Source organism: Amia ocellicauda, chromosome 4 (genome assembly GCF_036373705.1).
Source record: "Amia ocellicauda isolate fAmiCal2 chromosome 4, fAmiCal2.hap1, whole genome shotgun sequence".
Taxonomy (NCBI): Eukaryota; Metazoa; Chordata; class Actinopteri; order Amiiformes; family Amiidae; genus Amia; species Amia ocellicauda.
This window is the reverse complement of record NC_089853.1, coordinates 23,378,954-23,399,901: the sequence shown is the minus strand read 5'-3', so window position 1 is coordinate 23,399,901 and position 20,948 is coordinate 23,378,954. Positions and strand designations below refer to the sequence as shown.

The window sequence follows — 20,948 nt, the reverse complement described above, 5'->3', positions numbered from 1 at the left end:
CACTAAAATAGTTGGGTACTATTTGAGGCAATTTACTCTCTAGCTTGTAACAAAGATCAATGTATTCTAAGAAATAAACTAAAAAGCTTGTTTCATAGCTTTCGTACAAAACACAGCAATTTACCATATTTTCAGAATTAATTCTTTCTGATAAGAATGTTTTGGAAGTAATATAACAACTTCACATGAATCACTGTGGGTTCTCTTAAATGAGCACTAAGCAATGAGCAAGAATAAGATTAAACATCATTCAAAACCTCATTCAGTTAGATGAATGCAGCTGTTCTATGATTGAGCCAGATTACGAGGTTTTTAGAAGATACCAGAGTGTTTATTTCTGATTAATGACTTTCTTGTTGCCTATATTATAATTCCAAAGATCAACCAAGATCAACATATATTGACAGCTGTTCGGTGTCTGTCTGTTTTACAAAAAAAAAGACAATTAAATCATTACAAGAAATCCTGGTTTGTGCATGAAATGTACTTTTGTTTTTATAAATTTTGTATGTAATAAAAAATAGATTTTCCCATTCCGTTTCCACACAATGTTATATGTTCACACATCTACTGTATATGGGAAAAAAATGGGCATAAATTGTACTTTTGCTAAAGAAAAGAAAACAACTAATAATTTCTCTTTATACAGACAGCAGGGTCTGTTCATCGTCAAATGGAAAATGAAAACGGCCTCGTCGTGGGATTAGGGCTGAGTTCCTCTCAACCACTGGCATGCATTCTTCTTTAATAGGGCTACATTGCAGGCCAGTTTTTATGGGGGTATCTACTATAAATAACTTGCTCTCAAGGACTTCACAGGCTATCATTGCTCGTCTCGCAGCGATATTCATTAATACTGTACAGAGGGATCAAATGTTAACTAAGCTGTCAACCAGCAAATTGTCTGGTGCAGGGTCACTTGTGGATGCATAAAGGGTCATCTTTCTGCAGAGACAATTAGCAATGAAAGCGTCTGCTTGTTTTTATATTCTCTTAAAATGGAAGTCTGCTGTTAACCGATAACACAGCTTGGTCTTTCCATCAGTTCCAGTATGAATGGGACTGCTGTGACTATATAAATGCACACCATTTGCAATCTATAGTACCCCAAAATTCATGAAATCATTTAGTATTAAAGTTAAAAGGCGATGCAGCTCAAATTTGTATTACAAATAAAACATGTTGCTGTATTTTTTAATATTTCATTATCTACACATTATGGTTAATGGTTTGATGATTGTTTGCTAACGGGTTTTTAATTCTTCTAATAACCACATGAAATGCTACTGCAGTGGAGAGTAGCCAGGTTTCCTATGCCATTAAGGAATTGGGCAGTGCGTTGCTGTCATAATGAAGATTGACTGGGTGAGATAAACTGGTCCTTTGTGGAATGATTTTAAGCGGTTGCTAACATATATCGAGGATGCCTTGAGAAAACTGCTAACAAAAACAGATTGTAATATCCTTTAATCCCTTTAATGTATCAAATATTAGAGGAACAATACAGCTATCAATATCAGTTTCTGAAAGTCTAATGAATAAAATACAATAAATACATCAATTATTGTAATGTACATATGTATGGTAACCAATTATTTAAACAAATGACCACTAGTATCTGATTGAAATAGAAGCATTATATTAAGGCAGATAAAGGGTTAAAGCAAGAAAAACTAAACTAAACTACAGCTGTATTATAAGTATAAACACCATAAAACCTTAGGCTAATAAATAAATATTTAATTAGTAATAGAGTCCTCAACATTCTATACATTTCTATACTGGCTTGTTACTGATATTATTGACTGGTCTCTGTATTTTATGTCTTCTACTTTATTTTGTATCTGTTGCACAACAATATAACACACATGCCAAAACTATAATTTGAAAGAGGCTCATAAGAGGCAGCATTTGGAAAAACAAATTAATACGCACATGGAGATAAAATTTTACAGCCCATTTTAAATCCAATGCAGTAAGAATTTCTGGCATCAAAATATCAAGTATCTTCCATGAGGAAACAGAACAGTTGTTGGGGGTACAAGAGACTGAAGTAATGTGTAAAAGCAATTACAACATAAAGCACAGCATGAATACAATAACATATTAACAATACCTGGCAAATCCCATTGATGCACATATCCAGGGAGTCGGTCTTGCATCGAGTGCCATCGAGTACTTTGGGTGCCAGCTCCACTACCAGGCTCTTTCCTCTGGCCTGGCACTTCAGAGCACAGGGGGCTGTGGGGTCATTGGAAACCGGAACCCACTCATATGTGCTGCCCTGGTATTTGATATCATTATGTGCAGAACATTGCTGAGCGCGGAAATCACCAGATTCTGCAGGACAGTCCTGAAATCGAAAATCCAAAATTAGATTGAATTAAATACATTTAATGAGGTAATTAAATAAATTACCTACTCCAGAATTAGCTAAATTTGAAATAGGGTTATATTTTGGTCCAGGCCAGTAAACTTTCTGGTTATGATTAGGGCTGACTTTGTACAGACTTAACTCAGGGTTATATGGGCCTGGCTTGAAATGTTGATGTTCACTAAGGTTGGGGTTCAGTTGATTGGCCTTGAATTGGGGAAAACTAATGTAATACAATAGAAGAAGAAGAAGAAGAAGAAGAAGAAGAAGAAGAAGAAGAAGAAGAAGAAGAAGAAGAAGAAGAAGAAGAAGAAGAAGAAGAAGAAGAAGAAGAAGAAGAAGAAGAAGAAGAAGAAGAAGAAGAAGAAGAAGAAGAAGAAGAAGAAGAAGAAGAAGAAGAAGAAGAAGAATCCAGGACAAGGGAAGGCTCTGCAGAAGGAAACACAAGCTAAACAATCTTTACTATCAATCCCTTAATACTATATATGTTGTCTAGAGTTATATCTTACAAATATAAGAAGAAACATTTGATTTAAACTTTTCAAGGACCTGGATTAATACCCAATGACACATTTTCATATTCTATATAAAGAAAAATAAATTCCACACTGCAAAAATCACACAAAAACACAATGCAGGCTTTATCAAAGACGTCTTCATTGCCAGTTTTAAACCCAGACAAAACCCTTGCTTTGCCTTAAACCTATTAGTTCATCTTCTTGACTGAAATGTTGTAAATATTATGCTGGGACCACTTCCCACTAGACCTGATTGAAATCATTGCTAGTCTATAATAAATCCAGATGAAACCACTTCAATAGTACAATAACACTTCTCCTGTTGATTAAAATGGCATGCATATTATGGTAGGCCTCCTTTCTCCCCAAATAGAGTTGATGGAGATCAGTCTCAGATGGAGAGACTCAATTATGCTATGGAGATGACATTTGCAGGCCACCTTCCTCCTCCATCATCTGTATACATAAATAGTGATGTAGCTTTAGCATATGGTAAGCCGGTAAAAATGTGAATGACAGTCCAGAGCATTCCTGACATATAACGTAAAGACAGATCTTCTGCCTAATAAAAAAGTCAGGACTGTAATGGTAAACTACCTGTGAGAGAACCAGGCTCCCCATGTTTAATCTTTAGAAGCCATATGTTAAACCACAAATATATTAAATGTCCTGAGGTTACCGGCTTCAGTAGAAAATGATCCACTGCAGGTTAGATCAAACAGGAAGCCACACTTTCACTGGCGATGGCTTTTCCACATATTCTGCGGTTGAAATGCTCAGGTCTCTAAACAATTTGAAGGTTGTATTTTTTTTCTTCACTCTACCCATGTATATATCAGTATCCTCTGGTGCAGAGAGGGCAAATGTTATGTTTTGCTGATGTTTTCTGCACAGAAAAACATGAACCTGGCTTAAAAATGAGCCAAAGCACATATCTAACAACGCTCCAAAATAAACGTTTTAAGCACACAAATAAAGAAAAAGAAATAGTAAATGTAATTTCATGTTACTTACCATGTTACTGCATGTCCTGTACCTTATATTTTTACCTTCACAGTTCCTGTAACAAGAAATACAAAAAATCTAATAACATTTGATAATGCAGCATAGGTTGACTGTTATAACACTAATAATAATTATACAAACTATTCTGTTTATTTATACTTTATATATAAAGTAAACTATATAGTAACATATACATTTTCATTCAGAAAATACAGTCTTCCAAAATAAATGCACAATATTTGTGTTAATGGTAAACACATGTAAATATAGTCTTTTGTTCCTTAATTCGGTTCCACGCATACAGGACCACATTTTACACATGTCTCTACATGAGTATATGTTTCTCAGACAGAGAATGAAATACATCCTGACAGTTGTTTCATTTTGAATTATGTGCAAGTCTGTTTCACCTGCCAGACCTGGAGTCAGCATCACCTGCTAAGGCCTCAACATAATCAAGTCAGACACTAACTTAACCCCCTGCTGAGCTTAAACCACCAAAGGCAAACAAGAAAGAGAAGAAACAGCCTGAGAACCCGGGTCTTGTTAAATTAACTCCAATAACCGCATTTGTACTTCATAAGATTAAAAAGGGAAATCAAACTCAATCAAATTGTCCTTGTTTCGCATCAGTGCAAAAGACACTAATAGAGAAAATGAAAAATGTTCACATTGAAAGAAATCATACATGCACACTGCATACAGTTAAAAATGAGAAAATAACAGGCACACCTACTGTCAAAGAACAAATATACACAGATACGTTACTGTTCTCTCCCTCTTGTAAGTTGCAGTATTGTTAATTTGGGGTAAGAGTAATACAATATAATCTAACAGCAGCCACATGAGTGTGAGGCCAGACACTATGCCAATGTCATTCAGCCAGCTCCAAGAAAAACCCAGACCTGAGACACAATAGGAATGTCTTATTATAAACGAAACAATTAATAACATTCCCTCAAGGAAATCTATAACATATTCACCAGCACACAGAACAACCACCACCAAGACAAAGTGAAAATTAAGCTTCAGTGTCAGACATTTCTTATTCATTTTATTTAAATATTTCTATCATCTTCTTCCAGTTCAGCAATAGAGGTTTTCATGTGAACAATGCACAAACACCCATGGGAAAAATGATCGCCCTCACTGTGGTGCTAGGCTTATCTGTCCAAAACAGCTGTATGATGTACATGTATTTTGATTACTGAATTATCTTATTTCTACTCCTGGCTAGAAGTTTGCAGACAACGATGGGTTTATTCCCTTGATTTTATTTTTAGAGGAATCAAAGCCCTAAGGAGCCAAACTGGCTTAGGTCTGAAACCAGAAAGGACGAGGCTACAGGCACAGAGGAGGAGGTTCCAGGACAAACTCTTGAATTAATTATTAATTATATGAATTGTATCTCTTGTTGTGACTAGAGAGACTATAATGCAACATGTCAATAAAATTACATTTGAACAAAACTCTTTGAATCTTTTTCTTTTTCCCCCACTGTCTTTACCATTTACAGATGGGTTTATTAAAGCTAAATCCAGACACCTGCTCCTTTCTGCTCGACTGCACTTCAACAGATGCAATGGCCTGCTCGGCAGGCATCACAAAGTCATTGGGAGAGCTGGCCATGATGAACCGAGTACAATCAATCCGCCAGCTTAACCTGAACTCTGGCAAGTTCTGTGGATGTCCGTTTAAAGGAAGTCTAATGACTGACTGATTGCCAAACGCAGGCCCTATTTGCTGCTCAATTTTTCAGTTGACTATTTAAGATACAGAGACGTAACTTCCTTATGTTTCTTCTTTTTCTTATATCTTATTTTGATTACAGACTCAAAACATCAAAACCCAGTGACCATCCAAAAGAGTGAAAGCTGTGCTCCTTTCACATATTTGTTTACCAAATCTGGCGTCAACTATCGGCACCAAAGCTACACAAAGACAAATTAAGCCTGACATCTGGAGTAACAGTAACAAACTCTTACTCACAAAATATTTCTTACATCAACTAATTCTGCTGTACCTAATAATATACAAAACCTCGAACACTGTGGTAAAACTGCTCTCCAGAGTGTTATAGTAAGGGCATTGTTATATTAGTGATGTACATACTGTATATATCTAGTGAGTATATATAGAATGTAAGTGTCTGGGAAAACATTTTAATAAACAGGAAACCTTTAATAAACAATGAGTCTGTTTTGACAAAACATTACAATAAATTACATCAATTCCAATGTTCCAGCTAATATAATCTTTTGTTATACTGGTATAAATATCTACATCTATAAATCATGTATACCCCAAAAATAATAGTTTGTTATGAGACTGTAAGGCTGCTTTTAATCAAACATGCCTTACTTCAATTTGCCAGAGCATTCAACAGTCAAAGACAAATCAAACTTGTTAAAGGATGTTTGGTTTCCTCTAGTTTGTTTTTAAAATCACTTCTGCAGAATCACTTCACAGAGTTTTTAATAAGATATCACATGTTTTTTTTACCTGCACCTTTCTGCATTTAACATCACTAAGATGATCCACAGGTTGGGTTACACTCAGCATAATAAAGTAATTGTAAGAATGTATGTTATTCAGATAATCTCACTATGAAGGAATGCAAATTGAAAACAACATGTTTTGCAGACTGTTCTGCTACATTTGAAATAAATATCCCTGTGAAAATAAATCAAGGAATGCAGGTGGTTGGAATAAGAATGTATAATTTTAGCTCAAATGTAATACTCTCTCTCTGTCCCAATTATTATATAGGATATTTAGCATTAAATCCTTTTTTTTGCACTTTTCCATGAAACATTTATAGACTATCAGCCCTGCAAAATGACATGCCATATGGTCATGGCGGTTATCAAGTTTCAACATGTATCGGATCTACCAAAATCCATCTGAATATTTTTTGTCAATTCAGAATGAAATTTTGAAAATCACCTTAAAGCATAATACAGAAAGTATTCTAATTCCAGAAATAACTTCACCTCATTCACAGTGTTAAATTAAGAACACAATACAGTTAGTATACAGTTACCAAAATGTGATTTATTTTATTTTGTTTAGAAAAATATAAAATCACTCACACATTCTACCCATATAACAGTGTGGTCCACAGAGAGTACAGTACATGTCATATTTTTCAAATAACATCACACTTGGTGGAAATCCACACTTTGTTTCCTTATGTGTAATAGTCTGATAAAAAAATACTTTGGTTCTCCACAGGTGCATTGTTCATGCCAAACTTGACACCTGAAAGCAGCCAATAATCAATCTCATCAATTACCATCGCTGTTTATTTCACCAAATGTTTCCCCTGTTATGTATTTTTCTCATTTGTTTCACATGCTATTGTGTGTAATTTCTGAGTGGTCCTCTCCTGCTGTTCCTACACTTTGCTCTGCTACGGTACTTCATTGTTCAAAGAAATCAAGCCCGCTGAACAGGTGGAAAGAAGGACTGAGAAAGGGGGAAGAACAGCTTAGACAGGCTGCTTTGCACATGGACTTTGTCGAGCTGCGCAGCACTAATTTGCTTCCTGACACAACTTCCTTGCAATTAAGGAAAGAGTAAGTGGACTAGTGAGCATTTAAACAAAATAACATATAAAAGCAGAAACACACAGCAGAGTATGTTGGTGGAACACAAAGTAGGACAAGGAGGAACAGGGCAGAAGATATAACATAACTGGAAAAAACAACCAACGCTACTTCTTCAAACGTCTACAGTGAGACCGAGAAGGATGACTGACCCGCCATTCAGACATCTCCGCAGGGAGTAGGATGCCCCTCCACCACAGGTACGAGAACAGTCACTCCAGGACCCCCAGGCATCCCACCCAGAGTCCCTTTCCTCATCAGAGCGCGTGATCCTGGACGTCTGTGTGGCAAAACAAAGAAAATTTAAAATAAAAATAAAATAAAAATCTTTTAGGAGACAGAGAGCTGACAAGTGGATGGCAATTTTAATTTTCCTTCGAAATAAAGTGTCCAAGCAACTGGGCATTCCTTTTTTAGAACAAATTAATTATCACTAAAAAAAAATTGGAAGATCATTATGGTCGGAGAAGTGTTCAAGTTATTAACTGTACAGCTGTGATAGATGTTGAGATGTCTTGGATGTATTTTCTTTGTAACAAACACACACCTTTTGCTTGGATGTATATGTTCAAACAAAATTAAGAACATATGCCTTTTAACAGTGTTGCATGTAGTGACCCAATTATGAAAGTATCAGGTAACTATACACACCCCTCCTTTTCTATTAAATGTACTTTAAAATGTGCATGAATTAATTTAATCACTACCAGTTTTCAAATTCATATAATAGGTACTGTATTTAACAAGTCAGTCAAACACAGTGCACATGTACTTTCCATACCAGCCTGTCCTCCACCATTATGTCTGTGTCAAAGACAAGCTTAAAATAGACCCCTCTCTGCCACAGAATGTTTTAATAGCTCTTGTGGAAGGTTTTCATGTTCTGCCCAATGTGACGTTATTCATTGTTTGTCCTGACATGTTTATTACACGTAATGCCCTGGATTTGTTAATATTCATCGTTTGCATTGGTAATTACTGTCACAAACTGTTAAGAACAAAACAACAAAACTAAAAAAACTGGAATGCAATGGCATCTGTTCCATCTTTCAATGAAAAAGACTTGGCAAACATCCAGTTTCCTGTCAGTGCAGAGCTATGCAACCATTGCCTACGGTCACAAAGATTGAGAAAATGAAAAACATGACCACAACTGTTAACCTCTAGGCATTCTGCACAGACCAACCCGGCTAACTGAATACAAGAATTACAAACCCATAGACTTCAGCCACAAGAAAGGAGAAACAGAATAAGGCAGTCTGTATCTGTGTGATAACATGCTTAAGGCTTTCAAGATTGTGTAGTCCTACTGATCTTATGTTTCCTTATATGACATTTGAAGAAAAAAAAAACTTCCAAAGAAGGCTAGACATTAAAGATCTATTAACTGCCCTTCACGCAAAACAGGACAAAAATTTTAGAAAAAAACGATTGTACATATTTAAAGAACAGCCATGGTAATTATGCCAAGGTAGTCAGATATAGTTACAGTACATACATATTGAAATAACATGCCTTAAACATCAGGTGAGCAGGCCCTGAAATATTATAATTATTTGAATATACAAGGTAATATCAATATCCTGAATTTATGCGCAACACCGTCCATGCTCTATACGCTGTGGTAAATGTATTTGTTTATTTTATTTTTCAGTTCTCACTTGTTATTACCTCACCCTTAAGGAGAGTGAAACAGCTCAAGAAGGACATGTTAAACATATTCAGGAGTCCAGCATGAGTATTTGTAAGTAATTGCAGGTATGGCTTGTTCAGATCTGAGCTATCTTAGCTAATGTTTTTTTTTTGTGAGCTATGGTCCATAAATGGCTTAGAATAATGTTGCTATATATGATTTATGGCACAGAGTATGTATTGGCAGCTCTGTCTGAAATACCGTCTGAACTCCATGAAAGGACGAGATTCGCCTGGAAGGGTGAGAGGAATCGCTCTGTGTTACTGTATATATTTAAATATTTATACTGAAAACTTTCATTCGGATCAACTGGCATATGCCCTAACATATGAGAGGGCAATGGTTCTTCAAAGAAAAAACTAAAAAGTGGCCAGAGTGTCTACATTTATTATTGAAGGAACCACTATCTGCAGGTATTAAAAAAGAAACACACTGAAAAAAGCGTTCAGGATCGAGGTTTATTTAAGCCCATTTTCTTCTTTATATGGTCTGGAATGTCCGTTGTATTTCATTTGGACCTTATTGCTCATAGCCGTATCTTTATTTATTTTTTTCACTCAAGATCACTCCTCCCTTGCCAACCAATCCAAATAGCTTCCCCCTGAAGCCAAAATAGACACTTCTGAAAAAACACCATTTAAAATCAAGAGGCAAGTCTGAAAATGGCCACTGGAGACTGGCACATATCAGGGTTTTTGTCACTTTCAGAATTAATCACACATACCTTCAATGTATATCGTTTCAACATGTGCTGCAATTTTTATAGAAATACTAATACTAATCATCACCATCACCATCAGCCCATATCAATCCACTGCTGAATGAAGGCCTCCCCAAGATGTCTCTGCTTGCTTCTATCTACAATGATAGGTTGTAGATATAAGTTATCTGAAAAAGTAAGCACTGCCCAAGGGGGAGGGGTCTCTGCGCACTTCCATAGGAACCCCATCAAAATGTCACTGTATCAAAGCTGCCATTGGCCCCTGCGCACGTCACTTAGAACAGGCCCCTTCCCAACTTCCTGTTCCATAAAACGTGATGTCTGCTCAGGTTCATCCTCTTTTGCCCGGAGCTAGGACTACCCGCGCGACCTTGCAACCTTTGGGCAGTGCTTCCTTTTTCAGATAACCAGGGCTGTCCAGGAGCGAGGACCGCAGTCACGCTCCACCAGGAACTGTCTGAAATCAGCATATACAAAGCAGGGCCACAGAGGTCAAGTCTTACGCACTTTGCTTACAATAGCAAGGCCGGCTGCTCTACTAGTACATCTAGTGCGCCCTCCACACATTAATGTGGCAGTGAATCCCTGATCCTGCAGGAGCGGGGCCACAGTCCCACTGAATAACACACAGCTGGCTAGTCAACTGAGTAGACACAGCTGGACATAACAGTATATACAGTGTGGCAGCAGGAACATTCATGCTGCATCTGCGCAGCACAGGAGAAATCACGTTCACTGAACGGTACAGAGCAGCCAGCTCCACTGTGCTGTCATAACAACTATACACATCGCGGGGTGCAGGATGCAGATCAAGCAACACCACGTAACATGGAGCAGTTGTCACCTATTAGTGCAGCTTATGCAGGACAACAGCAGGCTCTAGCATGACAATCAAACCAAACCGTTCATGCACTCTTCGTATAACATGGGAGCATTGGCCGCTTGCTCCATTAGCCCAGATAGGGGTGATACCACAGCAGTACGAACAAACTATATGCAGGAACCAACTCATGCACCACCCGCGGAACAAGGCCTGGGGCCTGGCTGCCATGTGGGGCGCTTGCCTGCCGGTTCGAAGATCAGCAGGAGGGTTGGACTGCTGCTTGGGTTGCTGCCTGGGAGTCGAGGTTGGAAGACGTCGAGCTCCTGAAGGCTTTCTGAGAGGCTGGGCCAAGGGTGTAACAGAGTAGACCCTGGCTAGCTGCAGGGACTGTTCCCTCTCCTGGAGAGTGCGCTTCAGCATCTCCTCCATGGAGGGGCCAAAAGTAAAGTCCGGCGATATGGTTTGTGGTTTATGGTTTGACTGCGGGACTCCAGCGAGGAGAAGACTGCGAGGAGACGCTGCACAGATACAACAGGCAACCATGACGATCTCTCCGATTCTCATCCTGCTCTCTCCGTCTTCTCGGCGTGCACCTGCATGCCATTGCTTCCCTAATCCCTCTAACCTCATCTCTCTGCCTCTCCCCTCCTCCTCCATCCCCTATACTCCACTCTCTGGGGGCCTGTGGAACTGCCACTCAGCTTCCAACAAAGCCAACTTCATCTCCGCCTTCACCTCTCACCAGTCTCTGGATTTCCTAGCTCTCACCGAGACATGGATCTCCCCAGACAACTCTACCACCCCTGCTGCCTTATCCTCTCTGTTCGTCCTGTGCCACTCCCCTCGTCTTACCAGGTGGGGAGGAGGAATCACCTCTCCCTCTCACCTCTTCCTTCTAGTTCTCTACCGTCCACCTGGTCCACTCACCTCCTTCCTGGATGAACTTGACTTTCTTCTCTCCTGCCTCCCCTCGCTGTCCTCACCTACCATCCTCCTGGGAGACTTCAACATCCACCTCTTCAACCCCTCCCACTGTGCCGGACTTCTTCCTCTCCTTCACTCCTTTAACTTCTCTCTCTCCCCGTCTCCCCCCACTCACAGGGCTGGCCACCAGCTAGACCCTTCAACCCATGGACATCTCGGACCACCACTTCATCTCCTTCTCCCTTTACCTCCCCTCCCTCCCCACTCCACCCACTCCCTGTCACCTTCCACCGTAATCTCCGCTCTGTCTCCCGCTCCACCCTTGCCTCCACTGCCCTCACTCTCTTACCTTCCATTGACTGTTTTTCCCATCTATCTGTCAACTGTGCTACCTCCTCTTTGTTCTCCTCCCTCACCTCCTCCCTTGACTCTCTCTGTCCTCTCACATCTCGTCCTGCCTGTCCCTCCCCTCCTCAGCCTTGGCTCTTTGCTGCGTGCCGCCGAACAGAAGTTAAAAAGGACCAAACTCCCAGCTGCCCTCAAAGTCTACTGCTCTCTACCGTCTACATTCTCCTCACTCACCTCAGCCAAGAAGTCTTACTTCCAATCTCTTCGAATTCACTGTCAACAACCCCCGCAAACTCTTCTCCACCTTCTCTCCCCGCCTTGCCCCCCCTCCCCCTCCTCCTCCCTCATCTCTCACTGCTGATGATTTCGCCTCCAAGATTGCAGACATCCGCAGGCTCTTCAACAGTCCCCCCACCTCTCCCATCACACCCAAACCTCCCACCAATCAAGCTTCCTTTTTTTTCATTCTCACCTCTCTCAGATGCTGAAGTTTCTGCTCTCCTCCTACGTCACAAACCTACAACGTGTGCCCTGGACCCTCTCCCTTCTCGTCTCCTCCAAGCAACCACTCCTGATCTTCTCCCCTTCATCTCCTCCCTCCTCAACTCCTCACGCCTCTCTGGCTGTTTCCCCTCTGCATTTAAACAAGCTGCTGTCATCCCACTCCTCAAGAAACCAACACTTGCCGCTACCTCTCCTCAGAACTACCGCCCTGTCTCCCTACTCCCCTTCCTCTCAAAGACTCTCGAGCAGGCGGTTCACCGTCAGCTCTCTGACTTTCTGTCCCAACACTCACTCCTTGATCCTCTGCAATCCGGCTTCCGCACAGCTGACTCCACTGAGACTGCTCTCCTGGCAGTCACTGACTCCCTCAGCTGTGCTCGGGCAGCCTCCCTCTCTTCAGTCCTCATCCTCCTTGACCTCTCCACAGCATTTGACACTGTCGATCACTCCATCCTCCTCTCCTGCCTCGCTGACCTTGGAATCTCTGGAACTGCTCTCACCTGGTTCTCCTCCTACCTCAGCGACTGGACCTACCAAGTGACATGGCGAGGTTCCTCATCCTCCCCCCAACCTCTCCTCACAGGTGTTCCCCAAGGCTCAGTCCTGGGCCCCCACCTGTTCTCTCTCTACACTTGCTCCCTGGGCCCCCTCATCGCATCCCATTTTTTCTCCTACCACTTCTACGCTGATGATGCCCAGATCTTCCTGTCTTTTCCCTCTTCTGACCCTCTCATCCCCTCTTGCATCTCTTCCTGCTTGTCTGCTATCTCCACCTAGATGCACTCACACCACCTCAAGCTCAACCTCTCCAAATCGGATCTCCTGTTTTTCCCCCACTCTTCCTCACCTTCTGCTGACCTCTCAATTTCGGTCCCCTTGGAATCCACCACACTCTCTCCTTCTTCTTCCATTAAAAATCTCGGAGTCACCCTCGATCCTGCACTCTCCTACACCCAGCACATCAACACGCTGACACGCACCTGTAGATTCTTCCTGAGGAACATACACCGAATCCGTCCTTTCCTCACTGACTACTCGACTCAGCTGCTCGTCCAGTCACTGGTCCTCTCCCGCCTGGACTACTGCAACTCCCTCCTGGCCAGCCTGCCTGGAACTACTACCAGCCCACTCCATATCATCCAGAACTCTGCGTCTCGTCTGATATTCTCTGTGCCCCGATTCGCACATGCTACTCCACTCCCACTGAAGTCAAAACAGCAGAGTCCTTGACCTCCTTCCGGTGCTTACTCAAGACACATCTTTTCAGACAGTACTTACAATATTAATCCTTTTAATCCCTGTTAGATAGCACTTCACAGTTTTTATTATGCTTCTTGCGTTTTTGATTCTGTTCTATGTGCCATGCGCAGGGGCCAATGACAGCTTTAATAGAGTGAAGCTTCCGATCAAGTTCCTATGGAAGTGCGCAGAAACCCCTCCCCCTTGGGCAGTGCTTCCAACCTGAAAGATAACTTCTCTTTTCAATGTCACAGATACGTTCCATTTTAATTTGCATGTCAGATTGTTGCTTGTCACTTTGAGACTGAATACATTGGATAAGACAAGAACTGTATCCTAGGAAGGCTTTACTTTCCTTAATTTCAATGAAATGTGGCAAAGTGGTGTGGTTTAAACTGACACTTTGTTTCAGAGCTTCAGATGTAGCTCTCATTAAAGCTCCTATTCACTGCTATTAATAAACAAATTGATTTACTTAATTGATGTAGAAACAGCTGCTTGGGTAAGTATTTAAATCAGTTTTGGCATATACAATATTGTAAACAATAACACAAGACAGCAGCACGGAATGAAATGAAGCTGCGAACAAGTACTGAGGATATTTGACGTGAGATGAAGTAGAGGGGAACAGGGGAGACAATTATTTTAATTGAAGGTCAATATTTCAGTGTCTTAAACCGAGACCAAATTTGGCTACTTTGTGGTGCCACTATTGGTAAATCCCTGCTGTAAGTGAAAAGAAAGATCTAAATTCTAGAACTGGCACCTCTCAGCAGAGGGCAGGATTTGTTCTAAGTCATGTCTCAAACCCGTCTTAATAAAGAGGTTTGCACTGTTGGAGACATGGCTCTTTGGATGAGATAACAAAGAGGTCCTGTATACTCTGACATTTTACCAAAATTCCAGCTAAGGTCAAGGGCCCGGCTTTAAATATCTGGATAAACCTCTAAAGCAGCATGTGGTTGCATCTTTCTTTTATAGAGCAGTGCCATTTTTAACAGCAACACCAAGCACAACAACAAACACAAAAGTAATCATTATAATTATATGATCATTATATAATAAAACATTATAATAATTAAAACAATTATAATAATGTCATTTGACATATGCTTTGGAGTTAATGGTCTAACGGAGTGTGAAATCATGCTTGCAGTATGTGGAATTCAGTCCAAAGGCTTTCCTGGACCTATCTAATCTGTGTCTGATATGTCTTGTAAGTATTTAAAAATTCAGGCAAAGACTGGGTTTCCTGGCACTGCCTCACCAATAATAGGAAAGTTGGCTCTGGAGGTATGTGATGTCAGCAACCATTTAAGTGCCAAAGTGAACATGTGATGCACATTCTTGTTGTACTTCTTTTTAAGGAGATTAAAAGAATAATCAATAAAATAAAAACACACTTCAAAAGGAATACCCACTGGATTATGACTTCACCAGGAACAATCTACTTACTCAAATATTCACATATTAAATATTCTCTGACTGTGCTACAAAGTTATTGAATGATAATTGTCCTGTTGGGCAATTGCACAGATAGGCTTTTAATATTCATAAAGAGTGATCCACAGGAAATAACAATGACACCATTAACACAAACTATTCTCAAGGATCAGTTGTTAAGCCTGTGGAGTGACCAATACCAATACCTTAACTATGGCAAATGATATGTAAACATATACAATAAAGAGGTAAAATACAATGTGTTTTTAATGACACCGTCACAGCAAGTGCAAAGAATGCTCCAACTTAGAGATGGATTTTAAATGACAGTGCCCTCCACTGGAAGTTATTCCTCATGTCATTAATACGTATTTCGTAGTTTCCTGCTCATCGGCTAGACAGAGAACAAAAGTTACATTAATAAAACTTATTCACAACTAGCACCAATGCAAAACTCTATAATCAGTAGCAGCGACAGAGAGCTTTTACTTTTATAGTGCATCTCTCTGTTGGAGATTTTTATTTTACAGCATACAAAACACTAACCTTACTGTATCCACCAACTTCAAACACTGTAAAATAATAAAACAAAAGTCGAAGCAGGGAACCTGTATATAAGAAATATATATAATCAAGACTGCTGTATATTTCTAGTCTCTCTACATGCATAATATAGCTTATGTTATTATTCTGGAATGCTCAGACTAAACAGAAAATAATGAATCTGTATAAATAAATAACGTTATAGTAGGCTCCTAATAGAATAATACCCCTTCTACCATAGTTTCATCAGCAGGGGCTTACAATGAATGGTAATAATAGCGGTATGAAAAGAATTTATTCCAACCTTTTTTGGCTGATATATCCACATTCCTCCGATGTGTACATAGTACATAACTCAATATCTTGCTACTACAAACCCTCTGTGGTACACCTATTTGTATTGGCCATGAATACATTATGTACCTTGTAAAATGCATTGTTTCCAAGTCACCATACTGCCTTAAAAAACATAGTTGTATTCAAAAGGCTTCTTATTCAACTTAAAAAATCTGGAAGTATTTCAGGTGAATGCAGTCAGCCCTGCAAAATCCTGCCAAGCAGCCCTGTAATTCTAGTCACCGGAGATCAAGTAAAAGTCAAAACCACTTTAGCAGTTTCATGGCTGAAGTTCTCTGAAAGTTTCCCAGTAAGCAAGGCTTGCAGCATCAGCTGTTTACTTTTGCTGTGTATTTCCTGAGATGTGGCTCAAAATAGAATGACTGAAGAAATCTGAATCAGTGGAACAGTCTCCAGCTCATTCCCCACCACCCAATCTCCTGTCTCAATTCTACATTTAAAACCTAATAATAAGCTTGGGGAGAATGCTAGATTAAATATATGTAACTTTTACCTGCTGTTGTTCTGTTTCAAAATAGTTTCATAGCTTTCCGTTCCATATTAATCTATATTAATAGATAGTCGTGTATATAGTTTGATATTAATCTTATTAGTTTACCTATAGGTTTTATCATCATAAATATAGTTTGGCATGCAGGTATTTTTTGTATGATTTCATTTCTACGATATAGATCATAAAAAGCAACATAAATCTGAAATGTTTTGATGAAGTGTATAACATGTACACCTTACATGCATAGAACATACCTTTTAACACACACAGACACACATATTTCAAAAAGTGGTAGTGGTTTTGAACATGCTGAAAATACCTCCTGATCTTGGACATCCAGCACCTAAACTTGAAATTGCATTCACCAGCTTTCTCAAGTTTATTTAAAAGTCTGTTGATAACTGCCAATGAAAATTGCCATCTCAGTTAATTCTGCTAAAACTGGTTTACATCAGACTGCTCTTGTGTTAGTACAACAAAAATAATGGACTCACATGGGTGCATAGACAATCAATGTACTCCCTCAGGAACTGAGTGCCAGAGTGAGAGCAGAGATATGTAATAAACTAATCAACTGAATATGCCATGCCAAAGCTTTAACACAGACACCAACTGAGGTCATGTTTTGCAGATATCCTTTTCTTGGTTAAGGCAAGCAGGCCTGGTAACCCATACATTCCACTGTGCCAGCAAAAATGTAAGAAATGTTCCTCACACGAACACACCAGAGAAGACAAGCCAGTGCACTGATGTTCGTGCTGATGGTTGTTTTGGCCAGCTATGTACATAGAGCTTTCCTGGTCTGGCTTCTAAACCAGCTTCTCAAACTGTTCTAAATTCTAAGAATGTATCATAATTGAAACGGCTTTTCTGAGTTCTATGCTGACATGTTTTTGAAATTTTGTGGTTTGACTAAGGTTGGAGTTCTGGCCATTGTATTGTTGTATTGTATGGGTTAATATGTGGTACTTATCTTCACTGTACTGATAGGTTTAACAATAAACTGGACCAAGCTCACAGCAATAGTTCAAACAGGAATACAAATATCCAATCAAAATATAACTTTCCACTAATGGAAGTGTAAGCTGAATAAGAGCTCTACACCAAACTGTTTCTCAGGTCAAACTCTAAACTATATTCTGAATGTAATGTGAAACCTATACTTTGCTCTGGTAATAATATTGTGTGCACTACAAAAAATACTACACTACACCAGCCCCTGTAAATGAGATTGTCAGTTGGTGAGTTCTTAAAGCCAAGCCATGTCATATGATAAAACCTCCCACACCACATCCCACCAGAGTGGCCAGAACTACATCTTTCCATCACTCTGTGTGGTATATTATGGATACATCTTCATTATAACCAAGAAACCCAAGATTACAGTGAACCATTTTCCTCTGGCCAAGTCCAACACCTAGCAAAATAATAATAATAATAATAATAATAATAATAATAATAATAATATGAGTTCTATTACAGCCTTGGGTTCCTGCCTGTGTGGAGTTTGTATGTGGGGTTTTTCCGGGTGCTCTGGTTTCCTCCCACATGCCAAGGACATGCCGTTCAGGTTGATTGGCTACTCTAAATTGCTCTGTAATCATGTGAGTGTGGTGTGGTGTGTCTGCCAGGTTCTGACTTACCGTGACTCTGTACTGAATGAAGTGGTTAATGAAAATGGATGGATGGATGGATGGAAAATAATAACATCTTTAGGGAAACCACATAAGGTTATGTCAAGCACTTTGGGTCATGGTTAAGCTCTGATTGGTCTCTTAAACTTAGATGGTGTTCTTAACTGACAAGTAGAACTGGAAGTCTTGCTTGCAATTGCCATTGTCAAGCACCACCGTCTTGCCTGATGATCACAGGTCTCTTTCCCAAACTAGATCTGCCTTGCTTGTTTACCAGGGGCAAAGAGTGAATGAGGCAAATCTCTGGGGGGTATTCAAGTTAATTTCCTTAGTCACGATGAACACCTTCAATCTCACGCTCTGCAATGTTCTCAAGACATCTGTGAAGAGAACGATGCCCAGAAGCCAAGAAGCTACAATATGAGCTTTGCATCCCCTGATCTGCCCCGGACTGCTTCTTTACAAACAGTAAAACTTTCATTGACTACAGGACTGCACAAGGTCTGAATGCTAAATAAAATAATTCTAAGAACATCTTGGCTCCCGTGGCCCCTGTGACAGCTCCAGATTTCAAACTCAATGAACTGCTGGTGCTGTATATTAAGTCAAAACAAGAACAGGAGAATAGGTAATGAATCCAAAGTAAGGAGCATTCTTAATTAAGTTTAGCTGACTGACTTATAAAACCTTTATTGCAAGTGCAAGGTGAAAACATGTCAGAAAAAGCAGTCAGTTAGCTAATTAGGGAATATAAAAAAAACAACACTTAGTATACTAGATCTATAACTAGGTAACACTCTTTCTTTTAATGAAGGACGATTTGTAATTTTATAACATTCTTAAAGAAACCTTATGGAGTAATCCTTGCATTCTAAAACCCCTCCATAGCTAATGCTTTTGCAATGTTTTCAGTGATCTGTGTCTGTACTGTGACACCATCAGGAAATGTATTAGCCCTTGTTTTTTGTTGGGGTTTTTTTCTTGGTAAGAGAACAGTAGAAAGCATTTAACAGATTCATTCCAACCTTGTCTATGCTGCAGGCTGTTTTCCTGCCAGAGGAGTTAGAAGCGTGTGTTTAAATTTAAGCATTCTTCGAGCGGTTGCACACTTCCTCATACATTTTTCATTAACCATTCATATGCAATGCCCCAGATAACTGAATTAACACTTGACTATGACGTGCAATAAAAGCAATTTCCTTCCATTCAAAACAGATCCACACTTCCGTGGTAGTGCTCAGAAGTAAAGGCTTAATTGTTCGGCTTTTTCTTCCCAAGGAAAAAACACAACTTAATTGGAGAACTATGGCTAAGGGCAAGGGCAATAAACTGGAGTTAAACTCTGAGACCTAGGATCCTAGAGAACTAAGAAAAAAAAACATAAAGATACACTTTTTACACATTTGAAAGAAAAAAATAACACCATGGTTTTTTTTTTTTTCTGTACGTGAGCATAATCTTTGGAAATGCAAAAACACACTGGCTAGTTGAAGTAAATTAGGGGACCACTTATTTATCTGATCCAAACATAATTCCTCCCCACCCAACTCACGTTCTGTAGCCAAAGTCCTCAGCTTCCTATGTGCTTTCCACTGTGCCTCGACTCACACTCGGACATCAGCCGGGGGATTAGAGAATGGAACTTTGTCATTAATCAAATCTTAGCAGCACAGGCGTGTGCATGTGCACAGGCAAAGATAAAATCAACATGTTGAGGAGAACGTGGTGGAAGCTGAATGCTGATTAACATGTCACTTAAACCCGAAAAAGAGCTCAGCCTTAGAAGGTAACTTTAAGACAACCTTTCCTCAGTTTTGTTGAGGCAAAAGATGAAGAAAGACTGCTGTGGCCACGCTTATCCAAATATACAGAACACAGTGTGTTTACATTGCCTCCTCGTCATTCACCAGCACGTATGAACATCACCGATGTAGCTCAGCAGCAGTAAAGCAATATTTGAGCTCTCGATCCTCTTTGACAGTCATTCATCACACCCATTACCAAGCTTAATGCCATTTGTCTTCTACCGCTGATTAAACTTTCTTTTAACTGAGCCTCCGTAAATTTATCAATTACACAGAATCTCCTAATAAGCAATCTGACAACCAAAAATGTATTTGATGTATGATACGGGGATCAAAGTGTATTTAAAGCCGCTGCATATGGTAACTGTGTATACAGAGTACTATTAAGTATGTAAGCATAATGATGCGATTATGCAACAAATTGATGATAAATAATATGTGATCCCAAACATTACAGCAAAAAAGGCACCTACTTTAAAAGTCTTTGAACAATAAAGATGATCAAAGCAGGACAAAGCCCTGCCAAGATTTCTTCCCAAGCACTGACTAAATCTGCCCTTGTCAATGCATTCTGATTCAAACCATTTGCAGCAATGGGATAGAGTTTAAAGAAAAAGATAAATACGGATCTTTCTGTACCATATTTTAGAAGTAAATGGTAAACAATGCATGATTTTAAGTGCTTCAATAAGTGATATGTGCTCAAGGCCTTTGTTTGCTGCCTTTTATTAATTTAATATGACAATTATTTTCTTTTCTTTTCTTTTCTTGAGCAAAGCATTCTACCTGCTGTAAAATGTATCAGCTCCATCCATAGTAAAGGGATGTACTTACTTCATGTATGTATGTATTTTGCTTTTGTTTTCCCTGCCTCCATTGTTTGAGAGTTTTACTTCCCCATAACGTTTTGTAAAAC

The 20,948-nt window shown here is 39.6% G+C and overlaps 1 protein-coding gene across 1 annotated transcript in view; it reads right to left on the bottom strand.

Annotated features, from left to right (window-relative positions):
- The window catches only part of adamtsl3 (ADAMTS-like 3), a 133,653-nt gene that overhangs the window by 52,826 nt on the left and 59,879 nt on the right, over nt 1-20,948 (bottom strand). Inside the window, exons 4-6 of the mRNA XM_066701487.1 lie at nt 7,658-7,785; nt 3,907-3,952; nt 2,117-2,353 (exon numbers count right to left, since the gene is read on the bottom strand). Of these exons, the coding sequence (XP_066557584.1) occupies nt 2,117-2,353; nt 3,907-3,952; nt 7,658-7,785 (411 nt within the window). The remainder of the gene's footprint in view (nt 1-2,116; nt 2,354-3,906; nt 3,953-7,657; nt 7,786-20,948) is intronic.